Here is a 20,517-nt window from a genome sequence, read left to right on the forward strand (position 1 = left end):
CCAGCAATGTGCTAAAAGATAATACACCAAGACTAACTTGAATTTATGTCAAGAATTCAAGGGTAGCTTAATATTAGAAAATACACTCATTCTATTCATCATATTAGTACCTTAAAGGAATAAATCACACAATCATCTCAATAAATACAGAAAAAGCATGTGATGAAATCAACATGCAGTTTTGATAAAAAAAATTTTTTTAGAGGGGCACCTGGGTGGCTCAGTCAGTTAAATGTCAGACTTTTTTTTTTTAATCCAAGTTAGTTAACATAATGATACATAATAATGTATCATAATAATAACATAACATAATAACATAATAATGATTTCAGGAGTAGAATTTAGTGATTCATCACTTACATATAACACCCAGTGCTCATCCCAACAATTGTCCTCCTTAATGCCCCTCAACCATTTATCCCATCAGTCCACCCAACTCCACCACTAGCAACCTTCAGTTTGTTCTCTGTATTTAAGAGTCTTTTATGGTTTATCTCCTTCTCTGTTTTTATATTATTTTTACTTCCCTTCCCTTATGTTCATCTGTTTTGTATCTTAAATTCCACATGTGAGTGAAATCATATGATATTTGTCTCCCTCTAACTTATTTTGCTTAGCATAATTCACTCTAGTTCCATCCACATTATTGCAAATGGCAAAGGTTCATTCTTTTTTTTTTTTTAATCTCTGAGAAATATTCCATGGTATATATATACCACAACTTCTTTATCCATTCATCAGTTGATGGACATTTGGGCTCTTTCCATACTTTGGCTATTGTCATTAGCGCTGCTATAAACATTGGGGTCCATGTGCCCTTCGAAACAGCACTCCTGCATCCTTTCAATAAATACCTAGTAGTGCAATTACCGGGTCATAGCGTAGTTCTATTTTTAATTTTTTGAGGAATCTTCAGACTATTTTCCAGAGTGACTGCACCAGTTTGCATTCCCACCAGCAGTGCAAACGGGTTTCTTTTTCTCTGCATCCTTGCCAACATCTGTTGTTACCTGAGTTGTTAATTTTAGCCATTCTGACAGGTGTGAGGTGGTATCTCACTGTGGTTTTGATTTGTATTTCCCCGATGATGGGTGATGTTGAGTATTTTTTTAAGTGTCTGTTAGCCATCTGGATGTCTTTTTTGGAAAAATGTCTGTTTATGTCTTTTGTCCATTTCTTCACTGGATTATTTGTTTTTTAGGTGTTGAGTTTGATAAGATCTTTATAGATTTTGGATACTAACCCTTTATCTGATATGTCATTTGCAAATATCTTCTCCCATTCCATAGGTTGCCTTTTAGGTTTGCTGGTTGCTTCCTTCACTGTGCAGAAGCTTTTTATCTTGATGAAGTCCCAATAGTTCATTTTTGCTTTTGTTTCCTTTGCCCCCAGAGACATATCAAGTAAGAAGTTGCTGCAGCCAAGGTCAAAGAGGTTTTTGCCTATTTTCTCCTCTAGGATTTTGATGGCTTCCTGTCTTATGTTTAGGTCTTTCATCTATTTTGAGTTTATTTTTGTGTATGGTGTAAGAAAGTGGTCCAGGTCCATTCTTCTGCATGTTGCTGTCTAGTTTTCCCAACACCATTTGCTGAAGAGACTGTCTTTTCTTCCATTGGATATTCTTTCATGCTTTGCCAAAGATTAGTTGGCTATACGTTTCTGGGTCCATTTCTGGGTTCTCTATTCTGTTCCATTCATCTGAGTGTCTGTTTTTGTGCCAGTACCATACAGTCTTGATGATAATAGCTTTGTAATACAGCTTGAAGTCCGGAATTGTGATGCTTCCAGCTTTGGTTTTCTTTTCCAGGATTGCTTTGGCTATCCGGGGTCTTTTCTAATTCCGTACAAATTTTAGGATTGTTTGTTCTAGCTCTGTGAAAAATGTTGGTGTTATTTTGATAGGGATTGCATTGAATATGTAGATTGCTTTGGGTAGTATCGACAAACATCTGACTCTTGATCTCAACTCAGGCCTTGATCTCAGGGTCATGACTTTGGCCAGCACTGGGCTCTGTGCTGGGTGTGAAGCCTACTTTAAAAAGTATTTTAGAAAACTCAAAGAGAACTTGTTAATCTGATAAAGGAATCCCTGGTATCACTAATTCTATTCAGTCTTGTAATGGGGATCCTAACCACAGCACTAAGACAAGGGAAAAAAGGATAAAGGATGAGATAAAAAAGAAGCAAAGCTGTTGCCATTTTCAGAAAATATTAAAACGTGATAGCATATGTAGAAAATTCAAAAGAATGGAGGTGCCTGGGTGGCTCAGTTAGTTAAGCATCCAAATTTGATTTCAGCTGAGGTCTTGATATCACAGTTTGTGAGATTGAACCCCGTGTCAGGCTCCACACTGACAGTGCAGAACCTTTTTGGGATTCTCTCTCTCCCCCTCTCTCTATCCTTCCCCATCAATAAATAAGTAAACTATAAATAAATCAATAAATAAATAACTTGCAGAAGATAATATAGAATATATTCATGAATTCGGAGTAGGGAAGTATTTCTTAAGACTCAAATACACTAACTATGAAGAAAAAGATTGATCAATTTTACTACATTAAAACCAAGAACAGGAGCACCTGGCTGGCCCAGTCAGCTGGGTATCCAACTCTTAATTTTGGCTCTGGTCATGGTCCCAACATTGTGGGATCAAGCCCTGGCTGGGTTCTGAACTGAGTGTGGAGCCTGGTTGGGATTCTCTCTCTCGTTCTGTTCCCTCTCCCCTGCTCATCCTCTCTCTCTCTTTTTTTCTCTCTAGAATAAAAAATATTTTAAAAAGAATGTTTAAGCCTATGATTAAAAAAAATCAAGAACATCTGTTCACCAAAAGACAGGTCACAGAACAGAAAGAAGTATTTATAACATATATGACTAACAAAGGATGTATCCAGGATGTATATAAGTTAATAGGAAATATTACAAATTAATAGGAAAAAACCTCCTAACAACAGAAATTATAAGCGTGAACTAAAGATTTAAACTACAACTTCACAAGAGGTAATCCACAAGGTCAACAAACATGAAAAGTTGCTCCCCTTCATTAGTAACCAAGCAATGCAAATTAAAGCCATAATGAAATATCACTGTATGAACAAAAATAGCTAAAATTAAAGTCTGAAAAAATCAAATGTTGACAAGAATCCAGAGTAAAAGCAATTCTCATATATAGTTAATGAGAGTACAAGTGGTTAAACCACTGTGGAAAACTGGTTAGCATTATTTAATAAAGTGGAAGATGCCCTATGATGCATTAATTCCACTTCTACATACATAACAAATACATACAGTTTTATACATATATCTTCAAAAGCAGACAAAAGAAACTATATAGTTAAGGAATGTACACACATATGAGGAAAAGCAAGGAAGTAATTGCCGTAAAAGTCAGAATACTGCTTACCTATGGCGAGGAGGGAATGATGTATGAGCAAGCAGGAACACACAAGTCCTTTTTGAACACTGGTAAGGTTTTTTAGTTAGCCTGGATGGTAGTCACGGGAGTATTTCCTCTGTAAGTTTTCCCTTTGTAAGTACTCAATATATTTTATATTTATTTTTGTTGCATTTGTCTTTACGTGTGTCACATTTCACAATAAAAAATGAGCTTTAAGGGGCGCCTGGGTGGCGCAGTCGGTTAAGCGTCCGACTTCAACCAGGTCACGATCTCGTGGTCCGGGAGTTCGAGCCCCGTGTCAGGCTCTGGGCTGATGGCTGATGGCTCAGAGCCTGGAGCCTGTTTCTGATTCTGTGTCTCCCTCTCTCTTCTCTGCCCCTCCCCCGTTCATGCTCTGTCTCTGTCCCAAAAATAAATAAACGTTGAAAAAAAAAAATTAAAAAAAAAAAAAATGAGCTTTAAGGAGCATTTAATTCAACACCCATACATGACAAAACTCTTAGCAAACTAGGAATAAAAGGGATTTTTCCTTAAATTGATAAAAGTTATTTTTAAAAAACACACAGAAAACACTATTCTTACTGGGAAAACATTGGAAGCATTTCTTTTAAAACCGGGAACAAAAGGAAGATGCCAGCTATCACTGCTTGTATTCAACATTGTACTAGAGATCCTGGCCAGCACAAGAAAAGGAAATTATAGGCATAGTATCAGAAAGGAAAAAGCAAACTGCCGTCATTTGCAGATGACATGATTGTCTTTGTAGAAAATTTAAAAAGTCTATAGAAAAATTATACAGCAGAGAGAGCTTATGAAAGTGGTTGGCTCTAAAACCAATATTGAAAATCAATTGCATTTCTATTTACCATCAAAAACCAATTTGAAATGTCATCTTAAAGATACCATTTACCATAACACAAAAGCAATGAAGTGCCTAAGAATAAATAAAACCAAAGATGTGCATAATCTGTATGCAGAAAATGACACAACATCATTGAAAGACATTAAGGACCTAAATAAAGGAAAAGATATCCCAAATGCATGATAGGAAATTTCAATATCCAAAAGATGTCAGACTCAAATTGGACTTTGGATTCAGTGCAATTCCAATCAAAATCCTGTGGAACTTGACAAGTTGATTCTCAAATACAGCAATGGCCAAGAAATGGCAAAATATTCCCCCAAAAGAGTGTATTGGCAAGGTGGCATTTGCTCTAGGAGATATCTAGGTTTATTTTAAAGCTATAGGACAGTGTGCTATTGGTGCAGGTTTTAAAAAGTTGACTAATGAAACAGAATAGTGTCCGGAAATAGATTCAAGTAGATATAGAACTTTGATACATAACAGAGTTACCAAAGCAGATCAGGCAGAAGGGAGGGACTATTTAGTAAATAAAATTGGGATAATTGATTTTCCATATCAAAAAATGCAAAATAGATTGTCATAAAAATCCATCACAGAAAATCAATTCTAGGTAGACTTAGGACTTAAGTATAAAGAGCAAAAGTTTAAAATCTTTTGAAGAATATGTAAGAAAATATTTTTCTGACCAGGAGGGTAGGGTGATTTTTTTAGTATAAGATACAAAAAGCATAATCATAAATTAAAGGTTGATGAATATGCCTATATTAAAATGAATAACTTCTGATAATCAAGATACATCATGAGAAAAGTAAAGGACAGGTCACAAATATCTCACAAAAGAGAAGATATTTGCAATATATAAAGCTGACAAAAGATTTGTAGCCATAATAGATAAAGAACTCCTACAAATGAGTAAGAGTCAAAAAGAAAAGGTGTAGGGGCGCCTGGGTGGCTCATTTGGTTAAGCATCCAACTCTTTTTTTTTTTTTTAATTTTTTTTCAACGTTTTTATTTATTTTTGGGACAGAGAGAGACAGAGCATGAACGGGGGAGGGGCAGAGAGAGAGGGAGACACAGAATCGGAAACAGGCTCCAGGCTCTGAGCCATCAGCCCAGAGCCTGACGCGGGGCTCGAACTCACGGACCGCGAGATCGTGACCTGGCTGAAGTCGGACGCTTAACCGACTGCACCACCCAGGCGCCCCAAGCATCCAACTCTTGATTTCGGCTCATGTCATGATCTCATGGTTCATGGGTTCGAGCCCTGAGTTGGGCTCTGTACTCACAGTGTGGAGCCTGCTTGGGATTATCTCTCTCTCCTTCTCTCTGCCTCTCCCCAGCACTCTCTCTCTTTCTATCCCCCTGCCTCACAAAATAAATAAATGAACTTAAAAAAAAAAAAAAAAAAAAAGATGTAGGGGCGCCTGGGTGGCGCAGTCGGTTAAGCGTCCGACTTCAGCCAGGTCAGGATCTTGCGGTCCGTGAGGTCGAGCCCCGCGTCAGGCTCTGGGCTGATGGCTCAGAGTCTGGAGCCTGTTTCCGATTCTGTGTCTCCCTCTCTCTCTGCCCCTCCCCCGTTCATGCTCTGTCTCTCTCTGTCCCAAAAATAAATAAACGTTGAAAAAAAAATTAAAAAAAAAAAAAAGATGTAGAATAGTATACGCAGTATGCCGATTTTTATGTAAAACACACAGGGGAATAAGAATTTATATTACTATTTGCTTGTGCATGCAGAAACTGAAAGAATGCATAGAAATTAGTCACACTGAAGGCAGGGATGGGAACTGGAAAGGTGGTGGGTGGGGGAAAGAATGAGAACTCTCACTATACAATATTTTATATATTGAAAACTTTTCTTGCACATGTGAGTGTATTACCCACTCAAAATAATGAGTTGCAAAAATTAAATAGTTGAATTTAAGTTAGTAAAAGAGAAAGAGAAGGACTGGGAGGAGGAGAGATGGTGAATAGAGACCATCTTCTGAGATGCTTTGCTATAAAGGGAAACAGAGAAGGGCAGACACGGAAGGGGAAGGTGGAGCTAAGGAGGGCTTGTTTTCAGCTGTAATAAATTACAATACGCTCACATGATGCTGGGATAATCAAGTAGAAAGGACAGTGATGCCAAGGAGAGGAAGGAGAGCCACTGGAGTGAAGACTTTGGGTGGTTGAGAGGCCTGAGACCTCCCTTCACCCAGCAGGAGACGTGGGCTAGGATGTGGAGGCAGGGGTGGGGGTGAGGGAGAGTTCTCTTCTGTCTGCTTCTATTTTCTCAGAGAAACAGCAAGCAAGATCATCAGCTGGGAGTGGGAAGAGTTCAGAAGGGCATTGGACATTTGAGGACAGGAAACAGACAGAAATTTACCCTGAGAAATCCTGGGAAACCCCAATGAGCACAGAGATAATGATAAAGATACCAGCAGAGGCAGACACAGGGAAAGAATTTATAGATTGTGGAGTGAGGGAGGGTTCTCAAACTCATCTGAAGACACATTTATCACTCTGTATTTCATTGTCTCCTTCACTAGATTCTAAGTTCCATGAAGACAGTGGTGACTTTGTTCTTGCTCTCCACTGTGTCTCCAGCCAGCAGCACAGTGCCCAGCACGTAGTAGGTGTTCCAAAAAGAGTCGTCAAAAGAAGGCAAGAATCAAGAATAGCAGAAATATGGGGCACCGGAGTGGCTCAGTCAGTTAAGTATCGGACTCTTGATTTTAGCTCAGGTCATGATCTCACAGTTCATGAGATAGAGCCCTTTGTCGGGCTCCCCTCTTACAGTGTGGAGCCTACTTAGGATTCTCTCTTTCCCTCTCTCTCTGCCCCTCCCCACTCATTCTCTCTTTCAATAGAGAAATAAACTTTAAAAATAAAAAAAAAAAAAGAATACTAGAAATAATTGATAATGATCCAAAGTCCTCGGTGTGAAAAGCACTTACACGGGTAGTGAATACTGACTTGATAAATTTCACCCACACCCATCATTTAATGAGTCCTCTTACAGCATATCCTCAGGCTATGGGGTTCAGTGGGGCCCAGGATATGGCATGATTTGCACACCCTGCCTCACATAGTCTGGTTCACATTCACTGTATACTGTTTTTCCCTGACCACAGGGAAACACTAGGAGGGTGGCTCACTCACTGCTGTTTCTGACCTCGGAATGAAGGGCTGTCAGGGACAAACAGGAGGGCAACCGCTGCAGATGCTGGTCAGAACAGCAGGCTTCCTTCCGGGAGGCGGGAGTGCCAGGCTAATGACAGTAATAATGCAGACGATGGAGGGCAAGAATCTGGAGGAGCGTGGGTGTGAGCAGAGACTCAACCTAAAGCACTCAGCACAGGGCAGAGATCAGGGATGGCAGGCAGACAGAGAGGAAAGGCAAGAGGAGAGCAGAGAAGAGAATGAAGAATTCAGAGTGGGCAGGGGTCCCAGGTAAAATTTACTAAGCAATAAATATTGAACATCTACTATGTGCCAGACTCTGAGGTAGGATACAGGGTGAACTAGCCACATGAGATCTTTGTTCTCTAGTGTATGGCTGGCAGGGGTGGGGGGAGGCAATGAACAGTAAACAAATATAAGATCATTTCAGAGAGTGATGAGTTGGAAACATATTGATGAAATAGGGGTGCCTCGGTGGCTCAGTTGGTTAAGCGACCAACTCTTGATTTTGGCTCAGATCATGATCCCAGGGTCATGGGATCAAACCCCACATTGGGCTCTGTGCTAAGCAAAGAGCCTGCTTGGGATTGTCTTTCTCTCTCTCTCCCTCTGCCCTACCCCCTGATTGTGTGCACGCTCTCTCTCTCTAAAATAAAATTTTTTAAAAAAGGAAAAAAATCATATTGATGAAATAAAGTGACTGAATAACAAGAGGGAGCCAACCAGGTGAAGAGCATGAGGGGTGGGCAAAGGTTTTCAGGAAGAGAGAGTCAAAAGCGCTGGGGTGCTGAGGAAATGATTTCAGATGTTCTAAAACATCAAGAAATCTGATCTGGCAGGAGCATTGTTTGAACACGGAGGAGGAGTACAGGTTAGAGGGCCTCTCCTAACAATGAGTTCAGATTTATTCCAAGTACAATGAAAAGCCACTCAAATATTTTAAGCAGGAAAGAGCATGATATGATTTAGATTATAAAAATATTACTAGATATTGTGAAGACTAGTTTGTAAAGGGCAAGGGCAGAGGCAAGGGGCCAGCTAAGAAGCTATTGCCCTCTTCCAGATGAGCGACGATGGCTTGAACCAGGATGGAAGTAACATAGAAGGAGAGAAGTGGAGGGATTCAGGATATATTTTGTATGCAGAGCTCACCTTGCAGAACTTGCAGGTGAATTAGATACAGGGCAAGAATCAGTGAGAAAAGGGAAAGGTGGGGAAAGATGCTTCCTAGGTTTTCAGCCTGAACAAGTAGTTGTCATGTCCCAGCATGGGTCACACGGAGAGCAATGGATTGGCGGGGGAAGACTTCAAGACATTTATTTTAGCCACATTAGTTTCACATGGCTATTAGACGTCCAAGTGGAGATGTCAAGCAGGCTGTTGGGTAAATGAGTCTGGAGCTTTGGCTATAAATTTAGGACTCGCTGACATTTACATAGTATTTAAGGCCTGGGACTGGATGACATCACTGGACAGAGAATGTGGAAAGAGAAGAGAGCCAAGGACTGAGCCCTAGCAAGCACTAACATTTAGAGGTCGAGCAGAAGACTGGGGAAGGGAAAGCCAGTGAGGTTGGAAGGAAAGTAGGAGTGTGTGGCATCCTAGGAGTACAATCAGAATAAAACATGGTAGAGAGGGATGGGGTAGGATAGAGTCAGAGGGGAAGCTACTTTTGATAGAGAGGCTAGGGAAGGCCTCTCAGAGGAGGTGACATTGGATCTTAGTAAAATTTTAATGAAAAGAGTGAGTCATTGTGAAAAGCCAGGGGAAAACATTCCAGGCAAAGGGAACATAAGTGCCAAGGCCCAGTGGCAGGTTAAGATCCTCTAGTTCTAGGAACATAGATCAGGTCCAACGTGGCTAGGGCATAAGGAGAGTTAGGAGAGGAAATCAGAAAGCAAACTAGTGGACAGGTCATATAGGGCCTTGTAAGTCACAATAAGGAATCTGGATAATCTGAGTGCTAAAAAAGCTGAGTAATGCAACTCGATCTACTTATTTTAAATAGCATTCGCGTTGCCTCGGAGAGAATGCATTGTAAACAGGACCGGAGTGGAATGGGGGATCAAGCCTTGGGATAATCCAAGGATGGTTCGAGGTCTTCACCACCACCCTCAGCCCCACCTTGATCCCCAGAGCTCTGCCATCTCCACCAGGGACCGAGACGCGTTTAGGGACGCAGAGCCTTAGGTGACTCAGAATCTCAGACGCCGACGGGGATGAACATGGATGTCCACGGAGTTGGGTGAAAGGGGTGGAGAAGCCCGCCACCATAACCCGGGGGATCAGACTGGCGGTCATCCTCCGCTGCCCTCTCCAACCCTCCACCTGGGACCCAGCTGGGCGCACTCCTGCGGCACGGCAGCAGGAGGGTTAAACGGTGCGGGGCCCACCGCGGGAGGGGGAGAGGCGGAGACCGTGCTCTCGGAGCTGCCGCGCCGAGCCCAGCGAGCCGAGCGCAGCCCGAGCCGAGCCGAGCCGAGCCGAGCCTCTCCCGCCGCCGCCGCCGCCGCCGCCGCCGCCGCCGCCGCCGCCGCCCCGCGCCCCGGGCGCCCACCCCCCCCCCCCAACCCTCTCCAGCGCCCCGGCTGCCGGCCAAACCCCCCGACCATGCCCCGTGCCCCACAAGCCCTCTCGACCCCCCAGCCCCGCGCAGCCCCGAGCGCCCGCAGCTGTCGCGCCGCCGCGCCAGGCATGCAGGTGAGCGAGAGGGACCCCCCCCACGCCCTCGCCCGCGGGAGCCTGGCCCTGCCCTTCCCCACTCGGCGCCCTCCGCCCCCCGCCCCTGCCGGCGCGGTCCTTCGCCCGGGCTCGAGCAGCCAACCCCTAGGCGCGCCTTCCCCTCCGAGCTCTCCATCCCTCCGCTGGTCCCGACTCCATCCTGCCCTCCTGGCGCAGCGGTCAGCGTCCCCGCGGCTGCCTCCATCCCGCCTCCGGCTCAGCCCTCGGCTCTGTGCGTCCTCCTGCCTCGGGTTCCCTGCGCTCGACGCTCCCTCCCTCGGAGTCCGTTCGCTGACCTCCCGGTCCTCGCCTTCCCCCCACTCTCGCCGCTTTCCAGCCTGTCCGGGGAGCGCGGGCCCGTGGGAGGGGTGGGCCCGGGGCAGCCCTGGGGATGGGGCCCAGTTCCCCCACCCCAAGGCTCCCGCCCCACCCCCAGCTCGTCTCCTGCGCACAACAGGTCGGTGAGAATCGAGGAGAGGGTGGGGGTGGCGCGCCAAGCTAGGGACTGCGGGCTTCCTGGAGGGGGTGGGCTAAAGAGGGTGCGGGGCTCGGGGATTGGAGTTGACGTTGGTTTTGGGTGGGGGGGATGCACAAGGCAGAGAGGCAAGTGAGTCCTGGAGTCAGCTGGCCACAGATGTCCCCTTCAGCCCTTCTTCGCTTCACTGGTTCGCTCTAACCTCCTTCCTCCCTCCTTCCCTCCCTCCTGCTTCCTTCCCTTCCCGTCCCTCTCTCCCTTCAGCCCATCAGGCTGAAGGCGATCTCTTTCCATAGCTCCATATCCCTTTACATTTGAAGAAACAATTTCCAACTCCTCCATCTTTGCTGCTCCGTGTTTTGTCCCCCATCCCTTCCTTTTCTCATTCTGTCCTCGGTATTATGTTCTCTCCTTTTTCCATTTCTTTTCTCCCCGTGCCTGGTCTTCTCCACCCCTTTTCTCTCTTCCCCTTCCACTCTTTACACTTCCCATTCTGCCTGGACCTTTCCTTCCCTGTCCTCCTGCCCTTCCCTCTTCTTCCCCTGATCCTGCGACCCCTTCAGCCTCCCGGTTTCCCTCTCTCACCTGTATTCTTATATTGTTCTTCCTTTAGCATCCTCCCAGCTTCCCGTCTTCTGTGCCCACCTCCTTCCCAGTCTGTTCTCTTTCGGGACTGACTACTCTCCCTCCCCCTGTGCGCTGTGCCGGCTTCCTCTTCACCTTTCTCCTCTCCTCACTCTTAACCACCCCTCCCTCTCTCAGCGCCTTACCCCTTCACCTCTCCCCCCCACCCCCGGCCGCTCCCTCTTTCCCTTCCCCAGAATTTCCCATCATATTCCCCTCTTATTCTCTGGGAGTACTTAATGTGCAGAATCCAGAGGACCCCGGGTGTCATATCCTCATCCACTCTGGGGAGCCTGGCCCCCCAGATCCACCACCCTCAGCTCCGAGAACATGTCCTTCCTCTCTCAAAACCAGCCATCCAGATTCTCCCTGGACTCTTCACCCAGGAGAGTTACATTTGAGGGGGTGGCCTCTCCTCAGCTCCACCTCCCTTCAGAGAGCACCTATGCATTTGGATGATTTAACATTAAGCGAAAATTATACTCTGTAGTTTTTTCCCCACCCACCTCTGTCTTTCTTTCTTTCTGGTCTTCCATCCCCTATTCTCCTTCCCCGGAAGATGCAGATTCCCGGGCCCAGCATAAGAGAAATGCTTGGGACCCCTAGCCCGGTGGGCAATCTGGGAGGCTCCCCTTGGGCACACCAGGCACACATTCACACACTCTCTCAGATTGACTTCCTCTTCCCTCCCCCACTCTCAGACTCCCTCCCTAGTGGTAGGTGCTCAAGGAATCACAAGGTTCTTGGCTCTAAATTAAGCTCCAACAAGAGCTTGGAGCTGTGGGCAGAGGAAGTGAGAAGGAAGGAAGCCAGAGAAGAGAGAGTAGACCCTGAGGTGGGGAAGTTGCGGGATTTCTGGACAGTAGTAGATAAGGGGCTGGGGGCTAGACAGGAACCACTCTTTGAGTACCCTCCCCCTTCCTTTCCCCCCCCCCCCCCCCCACCAAGGATGCTAAGCAGCAGCTGGCAGCCTGAGAGGGCAAATGGGGATAGGACTGGTGGCTGAATGAGCTGGGGAAGCACTCAGGACAGGGTTGAGATGTAACGACCCTCCCTTTCTCCCCCAGTAAAGGCTGAAAATCTGGGTCACAGCTGAGGAAGAGCTCGGACATGAAGTCCAAGATGTGGTAAGTTTGGTACAGCAGAGGGAGGCTGGGGGCCACTTCTCCTGGGGTCTGGGCCCCTTCCCTCCTAGGTCCACCCAGGGCCTTCGATCCCAAGGGCCAGACCCTAGGAAGGTAGGAAATGAGACCAGTCTTTCCAAGGCCCACCTGCTTTTCCAGAGAAAGCTGGAGGGAGGCAGCCTGGGATCTCTGGTAGGAGCCTGTGCTCCCCACACATAAGCCCAAGACAGCCTTGAGTCTCACCCGCTTTCTCTCCCTTCTTGCAGGCCTGCACTGCTGCTGTCCCACCTCCTCCCTCTCTGGCCACTGCTGTTGCTGCCCCTCCCACCACCTGCTCAAGGTTCCTCCTCCTCCCCTCGAACCCCACCAGCCCCAGCCCGGCCCCCCTGTGCCCGGGGAGGCCCCTCTGCCCCACGCCATGTGTGCGTGTGGGAGCGGGCACCCCCACCAAGCCGATCCCCTCGGGTCCCAAGATCTCGTCGTCAAGTCCTGCCAGGCACTGCGCCCCCTGCCACCCCGTCAGGCTTTGAGGAGGGGCCACCCTCATCGCAGTACCCCTGGGCTATTGTATGGGGCCCTACAGTGTCTCGAGAGGACGGGGGGGACCCCAACTCTGCCAACCCTGGATTTCTGCCTCTGGACTATGGTTTTGCAGCCCCCCATGGGCTGGCCACCCCACACCCCAACTCAGACTCCATGCGGGGTGATGGAGATGGGCTCATCCTTGGAGAAGCACCTGCCACCCTGCGGCCGTTCCTTTTTGGGGGCCGTGGGGAAGGTGAGTAGGAGTGGGGGAGGCTGGTAGGGGGATGAGGGGTGGGGAGGCTGGTTGAAAGCTCTAAGGGCGGCGACAGAGTCCTTGTCTGTTAGTTCTTCCCACAAACGTGTCAGGCACTGTGCCGGCACAGGAGGCAGAGATGAACTGCCATCTGAGCCCCGGAGGAGCTCAGGTCCACTGGAGAAGACAGATGTGTAAACACTCAGGGATGAGTCAATGTAATAAGTGCTCTAATAGAAGCATACACAGCATGTTTTTAGGAAAAGAGGGAAGGGAGAGATTACTTTTGCCTGGGGATCAGGACACCTTCCAAGAATTGACCTTGGAGCTGGACCTTGAAAATGAAGTGGGAGTATTCCATGCAGAAGAACACCATGGAGGACAAGGGCCTTCAGGGTGACATCTCAGCTCAGGGAATGCCAATATAGGGCCAGTAGTTTGGGGTGGGGCTAGGGCACAGATGGACATTCCTACCCCTTAGTTTCTGTGCAGAGAGAGGGGTTCTCTCTGACCTTGTAGCCTCCTCCTCGTCACATGCATACAGATTTGGGAACGTGGAGGAAAGGAACTGAAAACTCTAGGGAAAGCGGATAAGAATAAAGGGGGGGGCGGAGTCCAGGAAAGCAGAAAGAATTGGACAATGTGGATTCAAATGGCGACACTCTCTAAGTTTAACTGAACCTGAAGCCTGGTCCCACCCCCACCCCCTCTTGGCCCCTACCACTTCAGGCCTCCCTAAAACTTTCTCCCCACCCCAATCAGGTGTGGACCCCCAGCTCTATGTCACAATTACCATCTCCATCATTATTGTTCTCGTGGCCACTGGCATCATCTTCAAGTTCTGGTAAGCTGCAAGGAGGAGGGTGCTGGCAGATGGGGACCAGATGTTTAGCAATGTTTGGCTAGAAGGAGGGCAGGAGCAAGGGCAGTGTTTTTGCTGGATGTGGGATAGGAAGTGGTGGGCTACGGCAAGGAAGACCTTGGGAAAAAGTGGTAAGGATTTGGGGTTGGAGAGACAGAAATCAGGGCAAATTACTTTTCCCAGGGAAATACAAGGATAACGGGAGGCAGGGGACTTAAGTGCACTGGGGGCTAGCAAGGGATGCCTTGGTGGGCATTTCCTCTAAGACAGAGAAAACTGACCTGTTCTGCACAGCTCCTTCCTGGGGCTGCCTGGGGGGGAAGGGAGAAAGTCCAGAGCTCTTTGCATGCATTTAATAATGGGTCGTTCAGTCCTTCACACTTTACTGAGAGAATCATTAGACTCAGGTGTCCAGGTCATTAGCTGATTTTGAACTAGAACTAAACTTGCCAGGCGCCTGCTGAAGAGAAATGGCTCTTCTGGGTACGCATGGGGGAGGGAGCAATTCTGGGGGACTCTGTGTTGGTGGGGAGGAGGTACTGATTCTGTGGACCTGGACCAGGTCTGGAAGGTTTACATCCCTGAGCCCCCCCCCCCCCGCCCCCGGGGGGGGGTGCAGGTAGGGAAAGTAGCTTTATGGACACTTGATCTCCAGAGATTTGATGTAGGGAACTGTTAAGAGGCCAGTTTTTCTGCTGTAGGATGTCGGGGTGTCTGAGGGAGGGTGGGGGTGGCCAGCACTGCAGGCCCAGGATGGGGGCTTCTTAAGTGTATGAGAGAACCTCTTTCTTTTTGGTGCACCAGTTGGGACCGAAGCCAGAAGCGACGCAGGCCCTCTGGGCAGCAAGGTGCCCTAAGGCAGGAGGAGAGCCAGCAGCCACTGACAGACCTGTCCCCAGCGGGGGTCACTGTGCTGGGGGCCTTCGGGGATTCGCCTTCCCCTACCCCTGACCATGAGGAGCCCCGAGGGGGACCCCGGCCTGGGATGCCCCAGCCCAAGGGGGCTCCAGCCTTCCAGTTGAACCGGTGAGGGCAAGGGCAAAGGGCTGGGAGGGCCGGGAGGGGCCGGAGCGTTGGTTGGGGGTGCTCCCTCCTGGGTGGGTGGGGAGGAGACAGACCTACCCGCCACAGCTCCTGGCCCTTCCTAGGACTGGACCAGCTCCTCTCTGGGGGACCCTTCCTTCTCCCCCTCTCTGTGGATCTATGTCCTGTTCTCGCGCTGCCATTTAACTCAGCTCTGCCCTCTTCTCCTTGAGTCCCTTTCTTTGCCTCAGACTTCCTTTTCAATTCTGGCCTACCCTGTGGTTCCTGACTGTGCCCTTTCCCTCTTCCTCTCAGGATTCCCCTGGTGAATCTGTGACGCCCCCCAATGTTGGGGTGCCGCCAAGCAGGAGGCCAAGGGGCCAGCACAGCCCCCATCCCACTGAGGGTGGGGCAGCTGTGGGAGCTGGGGCCACAGGCGCTCCTGGCTCCTGCCCTTGCACACCACCCTGGAACACTCACTGGCCCCATAGGTGATCTTACCTGCTCACCCTCCTTCAGGTGGGGGCCTCACATATTTGTGGCTTCTGGTCCCCCATCCCCACCCTTGCACACTCACATGAAAGCCTTGCACACTCACCTCCACCCTCCCGGGCCATTGCACACACTTGTGCTCTTGTACAGCCAGTCTTCTGCACCCTCTCTCCACCCACCCCCCCCATCCCTCACCTTCTCTGTTTCACACTTTCACTTTCTCTTCTTCCCACATTCCACACTCAGTTCAGTCACTCAGTGGTCAACGGGTGACTTTCCTGTTATGTCTCACATGCACTTTCTGGCCCCATGTTGTGGTGTTGTATGTTGTGCTCACACTCTCCCTCATGCACACCCACTGACCCGGTTTCTGTGGCCCCTGCATGCTGCCCTAGAGGTGGGTGGGAGGTGAGCTGGGGGCTTCTCATGCCCCCACCTGTCATGGTCCCATCCCAAGCCATGTTGTGTTTCATCATCTTCCCCATCCCACTCCAAGGGCGTGCTCATTACCCTGAGGGCTCCCCCATGGGAATGGGGGTAGTGAGGCCCCAAACTCCTCCCCCACTCCACTGCTATATTGTTGTCTGGGAGATGGGTTTTTGGGGAGTCACCTGCTGCACTACATGAGAAAGGGGCTCCCATTTGCCCTTCCCTTCCTCCTAAGTCCCTCTCGTCTTGTTTGTCCTGGCTGTCTGTGTGTGGGTCACTCTCTGGAATTCAGAGCCCCTGAGCCAGTCCTCCACTTTCCAGCTTCCCTAAGGGCCTCCCTAACTCCACCTAGGCTGCCAGGGACTGGGGCCAGCTGGTTCAAGGCCATTGGGAGCTCTGCCTCCCAATCTCTCCCTCCCCTTCCTGGGCTCCCTCACCCTCCTTCTCCCCTCCCTCCATGGTTCTTCCACTCTCCTTCCTTTTGCCTGTCCCCCCCACCCCGCCCTCCCCTCACATTTGTTCCTAATTCTCACCATTTTTCCACCTTCCTCCCTTTTTCCTCTCTTACCTGGCTCCTATGCTGTGATATATATTTTTGTATTATCTCTTTCTTCTTGTGGTGATAATCTTGAATTATTGTGGGATGTAAGTTTCAAAATTTTCAAATAAAGCCTTTGCAAGATACCTGAGTCCCCTGGTTCTGCTTATGAACCCTGGAGAGGGGAGAGGGAGAGGAGCAACAGGAAGCCAGGAGGGAGGAAAAGAAGGGTGGTGGGTGGGTGGGCTGGGGGGGAAACCTCTTAAGCCCCAGTGTGACCTGGCCTGCTTTAACCTGGAGTTAGGATTCCGGGGCTTTGACCTGGGATAGAATGGAAGGAGAAGCTGAAGGGAGCAGCCAGAACAGGAGGAGAAACTAGAAGAGTGGCTTGCCTGTAACTTGCCGGTGAAGGTTAAGAGAGACCATGAGAAAGAAGGCAGAGGAAAGGGAAAATTATGTACAGGGACAGGCAACGGAGCAAGCAAGACAAGGAGGAGAGAGCTGATAAGACAGATGGAGGGTGAAGGGTGAAAGGAGAAGGAAAAAAATGGAGCAATGGGGAAGAGATGGGAGGGGCCACAGGGAGGAGGCTGCTCTGCCTGGTTTATCTGCGCCTTGCTCCCTAACTTGCCCGCATCCACAGCTGCCCCCCCAAAAGATGTGCAGTACCGGAACCCCTGTGGTTAACTCTCACTAGCTTTCCCCACTCTGCTCTCTTGAGAGAGAGAGACACTGCTAGGGTGTGGGAGTGGAATCAAGGGGTATATTTGGGGGAGGGAACACAGGCTGCCCAGCTGGGATCAAGTCACCTCTGAGCCCCCATTCTAGGTTTGGCTCTAGTGACAGCCCTGTGAAAGCCCACACATCAGCCTCTCAGCTGTTGCTAGGCTCCGTTGCCATGGTAACCACCCAGGTCCCATTTCTCCCCCGCCCCCATCTGTGCCCCACTTGCTCCCTAGAAATGGGGAGCTCCAGGGTGGAGAGGAGACTGTAATGTGCCAGAGCTGGGCTGCCCTGGACTCTGACCACCTCCATGTGTTTATCTTTGCAGCTTCAATTAGGACGGTATGGGTGTTGGTAGGTGTGTGTTTTAGGTGTTGGGGAGCTTTATTGTGTACTCGAGGAAGTGTGGCTGAATCCATATTGCACACAATGGTGAGTGGGGAGGAGGAAGCCTATTTCTCAGGACCAGAGCAGTATGTGTAGTCAGAGGATCAGACTCCCTAAGAAAAACAGACTGTTACAGAGGAAAAAGGCAGAGCGGGGCCAAGGAGTGATGAACCAACTAAAAGCAGAGGTGCAAAGCCAACAAGCTGCTGAGGAGGGCTCACAGTCAACCTAGTGGGACCTGAAGAGATCCCAGCAGGAGCTGGGGGAAGGGAGAGGGCTGGATGGAACACGAGGGTGCAGGAAGAGGTGCTGAGGACATGGGGGGGGGGGCAGTGAGGGAGGGATCCGAGGTGGATTCCCCCCAGGAATCTAGTCCTTGTCAGGTGAGGGTGGGGGAGAAGAGGAGCACTGGCTTAGAAGGGGGAGGAGCTCAAGTGCCTGGAGAGCACACCAGGGCTCTCTCACTCTCTGCAACTGTACCTCTTCAGAGGGACAGTGTGACCCCGAGGCTCATCCATATGCAAAAGGCACGCATGAAGGCCCCTAATGAAGAGGGAATTAATTATTGCCTGATTAGCCTGCTGTTTCTCTAAATTTAAATAAATTAAAATACACCAGCAAGACACTGGGAAATCCTCACCTGTTCCTTCTCCCTAAATATCCTCCTTCCCCATGGAAAGTCAGAAGGCAGGGAAAGACAGAGGAGAAAGGAGATGTCCTAGTCTTTCCAATTGTTCTGAAGGAAATATCTCAAACCAAATCACATTGTAGTGATGACTATGAAGCGTTGGGCAGCCATGGGGACAGATCTTAACCTTTATCACTCATAAAGTTGAAACAGACTATGGGGCCTTTGGAGGTCCTTGCAGGCTGTAAATGGTAGAGGCAGAGTCATTGCTTAGTTATAGAACTCAAACAATGGCCACACTACCCTTTTGGTTCTTGGAGGCCACACCTCACAAGCACCACTGGGACCAGTGTCTCTCATCACTATGCTTTTTTTTTTTTTTTTTGCCTCCTGAGCTGTGCATCAAATGACTCAGCCAGGCTTCTCTTAAGCATTTTTCTGGAATGCTTACCATTATGGCTCAGACCAAACCAGGAAATGGGGAAGCCCCCAGGAGGAGGGATCTCCCAGGCAGAGCTCAGGGTGTGGAAGTGATTCAAGATGGAAACAGCGTGCCAGCTGGAAAACCCCAGGCTAAAATTAACAGCCCTCCTCCCCCTACGCCCCACATTTATCTCTAAAGCTCTTCTCTAAGGAGTTCAAAGCACTTAAAACTTGCTTCTTACAGCAAGGGCAGGAGCAAGGAATGACAGTTGGAGACACTGAGGCTCAGGGAGCACCGGTTAATGTAAACAGGAAAAGAAGAAGAGGAGAACTGGGACTGAGAGTGATCACCATTATTTTGTTCCCACTTCTCTATCTCAGCCTTCAAAGTCGACGTTTCTGGAATCAGCAATTTCTAACCCATGTAGCAACTAGGTCTGGTCACAGCTGAGCCCTTAAGATCTTATCCTGCCAACTGTTGCTACTCAGTTTAACATAAAATGAGTGCCCAAAAATGTGATCAAGAGAGTAGACACTTCCAAAAGGATACAAACTACAATTACAAACCAAAGAAACATATCTTCTATTTAAACATTTAACTTAACATCTTTAGGTGTCCTTTGCTAACTTCCTTGCTGTGACTTTGAAAAAAAATCACTTAAATCTTCACAATCTTATTTTCATTATCTGTAATGTGGACATTACAACTGTTTCTATTAGGGTTATTTCGCTTTCTAAGCAAGGAACTATTGCTGTCAATAGGAGGGACTTCAACTGCTGCAGTCAAAATAGAGCTCAGCCCAGGAGGATTCTGGTCAGATCAGGGTGCAGGCTGGAGGCAGCATTCATTTACTCAAATAGCATATATTTCTTCAGCATCTACTATGTTCTCAGCAAAACAGTGGGAAGGATACCATGTAGGAGACCGTTTCTTTCCTGAGGAGCTGACAAGCTTGCTGTAGAGTCCTATACACGAAATAGTTAAAAGAGTAACAAAAGGTACAAGACTAAATGCTGTGGAAATTCAGAGAAAGGGAACCATTTATACGTTCAAGCAATCCGGCAAGGCTTCCTTAAAGAGTTCATAGTAAGTGTTCATTTATGCGACGACAAACGTTTACTGACCACTCACTAAATGCCAGGCTCTGAGGATACAGCGGTGAACAATTCACAAGCCCTTGCCCTCACGGACTCGGATATTCCAACGGGAAGAGGTGGACAGCAAACAATATAATATCAGGTGGTGGCGAGTACAATATTTAAAAGTAAAGCAGCATGAGGAGATAGAGACGTGGACGAAGGCAACAAGAACATAGAAACCCAAAGCCAGAGTACGTGATGTGGTCAGGGAGAGGTTACCAGTTACTCTTCGGGCCTAAGTAGGGACCTCAAGAAAACAGGTGACACATCCTTATCTTTTCCGGCATATTCAAAGCATGGAGACATTCTTAAGAGTGTAACAAAAAATAATGGTAACTTCCTATATCAGCCTATTCTACGCTGAAGGAAGGGAAACGGACCCAAAGTGTTTTAAGAATTCCTACGTCCTCTCGTACCTGATGCATAATTCATAAACCTGTCGGTTTCCACCCTCCCACTTCCCCAGAAGTCCCTTCCGGAAGCCCGGGACCGCAGTTCTGAAGGTTCAACTTCTGCCCTTAACGGAACCCGCCTTCGCTTCCGTTGTGACGTCACATCCACACAGGGCTCTACCGCGTCGCTGGGCAGAAGCCACTTCCGCCCTTACTAGTCGTAACTTCTGCCCTGAGGATTCCGGAGCGCGGGCAGCGCCGGATGTGCTCTGCCGCTCCCGGAAGTGACTCGACCTTTGCGTTTCCCCCCCCCTTTTCCCATTGCCGCCCCCCCTG

The 20,517-nt window shown here is 48.5% G+C and overlaps 1 protein-coding gene and 1 long non-coding RNA gene across 6 annotated transcripts; one reads left to right on the top strand and one right to left on the bottom strand.

Moving 5' to 3' along the window:
- The first annotated feature begins 9,993 nt into the window (after window positions 1–9,993).
- On the top strand, window positions 9,994–16,634 carry PIANP (PILR alpha associated neural protein). 4 transcript variants are annotated; one of them, XM_086714207.1, is made up of 6 exons: window positions 9,995–10,122; window positions 12,310–12,369; window positions 12,633–13,144; window positions 13,907–13,988; window positions 14,811–15,032; window positions 15,345–16,634. In XM_086714207.1, exons 2-6 carry the CDS (start codon window positions 12,353–12,355, stop codon window positions 15,364–15,366), a joined length of 855 nt encoding a protein of 284 aa, XP_086570333.1. In that variant the 5' UTR covers window positions 9,995–10,122; window positions 12,310–12,352; the 3' UTR covers window positions 15,367–16,634. The 4 variants fall into 4 exon arrangements, with proteins under 4 accessions (XP_086570336.1, XP_086570333.1, XP_086570334.1 ...); XM_086714208.1 differs by lacking the exon at window positions 9,995–10,122 and adding an exon at window positions 10,191–10,600; XM_086714209.1 differs by lacking the exon at window positions 9,995–10,122 and adding an exon at window positions 11,943–12,077.
- Window positions 13,924–20,516, bottom strand: LOC147579367 (uncharacterized). 2 transcript variants are annotated; one of them, XR_015253846.1, is made up of 4 exons: window positions 20,194–20,516; window positions 16,519–16,663; window positions 14,288–14,466; window positions 13,944–14,046 (listed from the first exon to the last, which is right to left on the bottom strand). It is a non-coding gene; the product is annotated as an uncharacterized LOC147579367 (long non-coding RNA). The 2 variants fall into 2 exon arrangements; XR_015253845.1 differs by having other exon boundaries at window positions 13,924–14,466; window positions 20,194–20,514.
- Between the last annotated feature and the right edge of the window lies 1 nt (window position 20,517).

This window comes from Puma concolor, chromosome B4 (assembly GCF_028749965.1).
Source record: "Puma concolor isolate L17-30 chromosome B4, mPumCon1.1.hap2, whole genome shotgun sequence".
Lineage (NCBI taxonomy): Eukaryota > Metazoa > Chordata > Mammalia > Carnivora > Felidae > Puma > Puma concolor.

Excerpts from the sequence above, each read along its gene's own strand:
- PIANP (XM_086714207.1), top strand. Across the intron at positions 13,145-13,906 it reads TTTTGGGGGCCGTGGGGAAG|GTGTGGACCCCCAGCTCTAT; the intron begins GTGAGTAGGAGT and ends CACCCCAATCAG. Across the intron at positions 15,033-15,344 it reads CCAGCCTTCCAGTTGAACCG|GATTCCCCTGGTGAATCTGT; the intron begins GTGAGGGCAAGG and ends TCTTCCTCTCAG.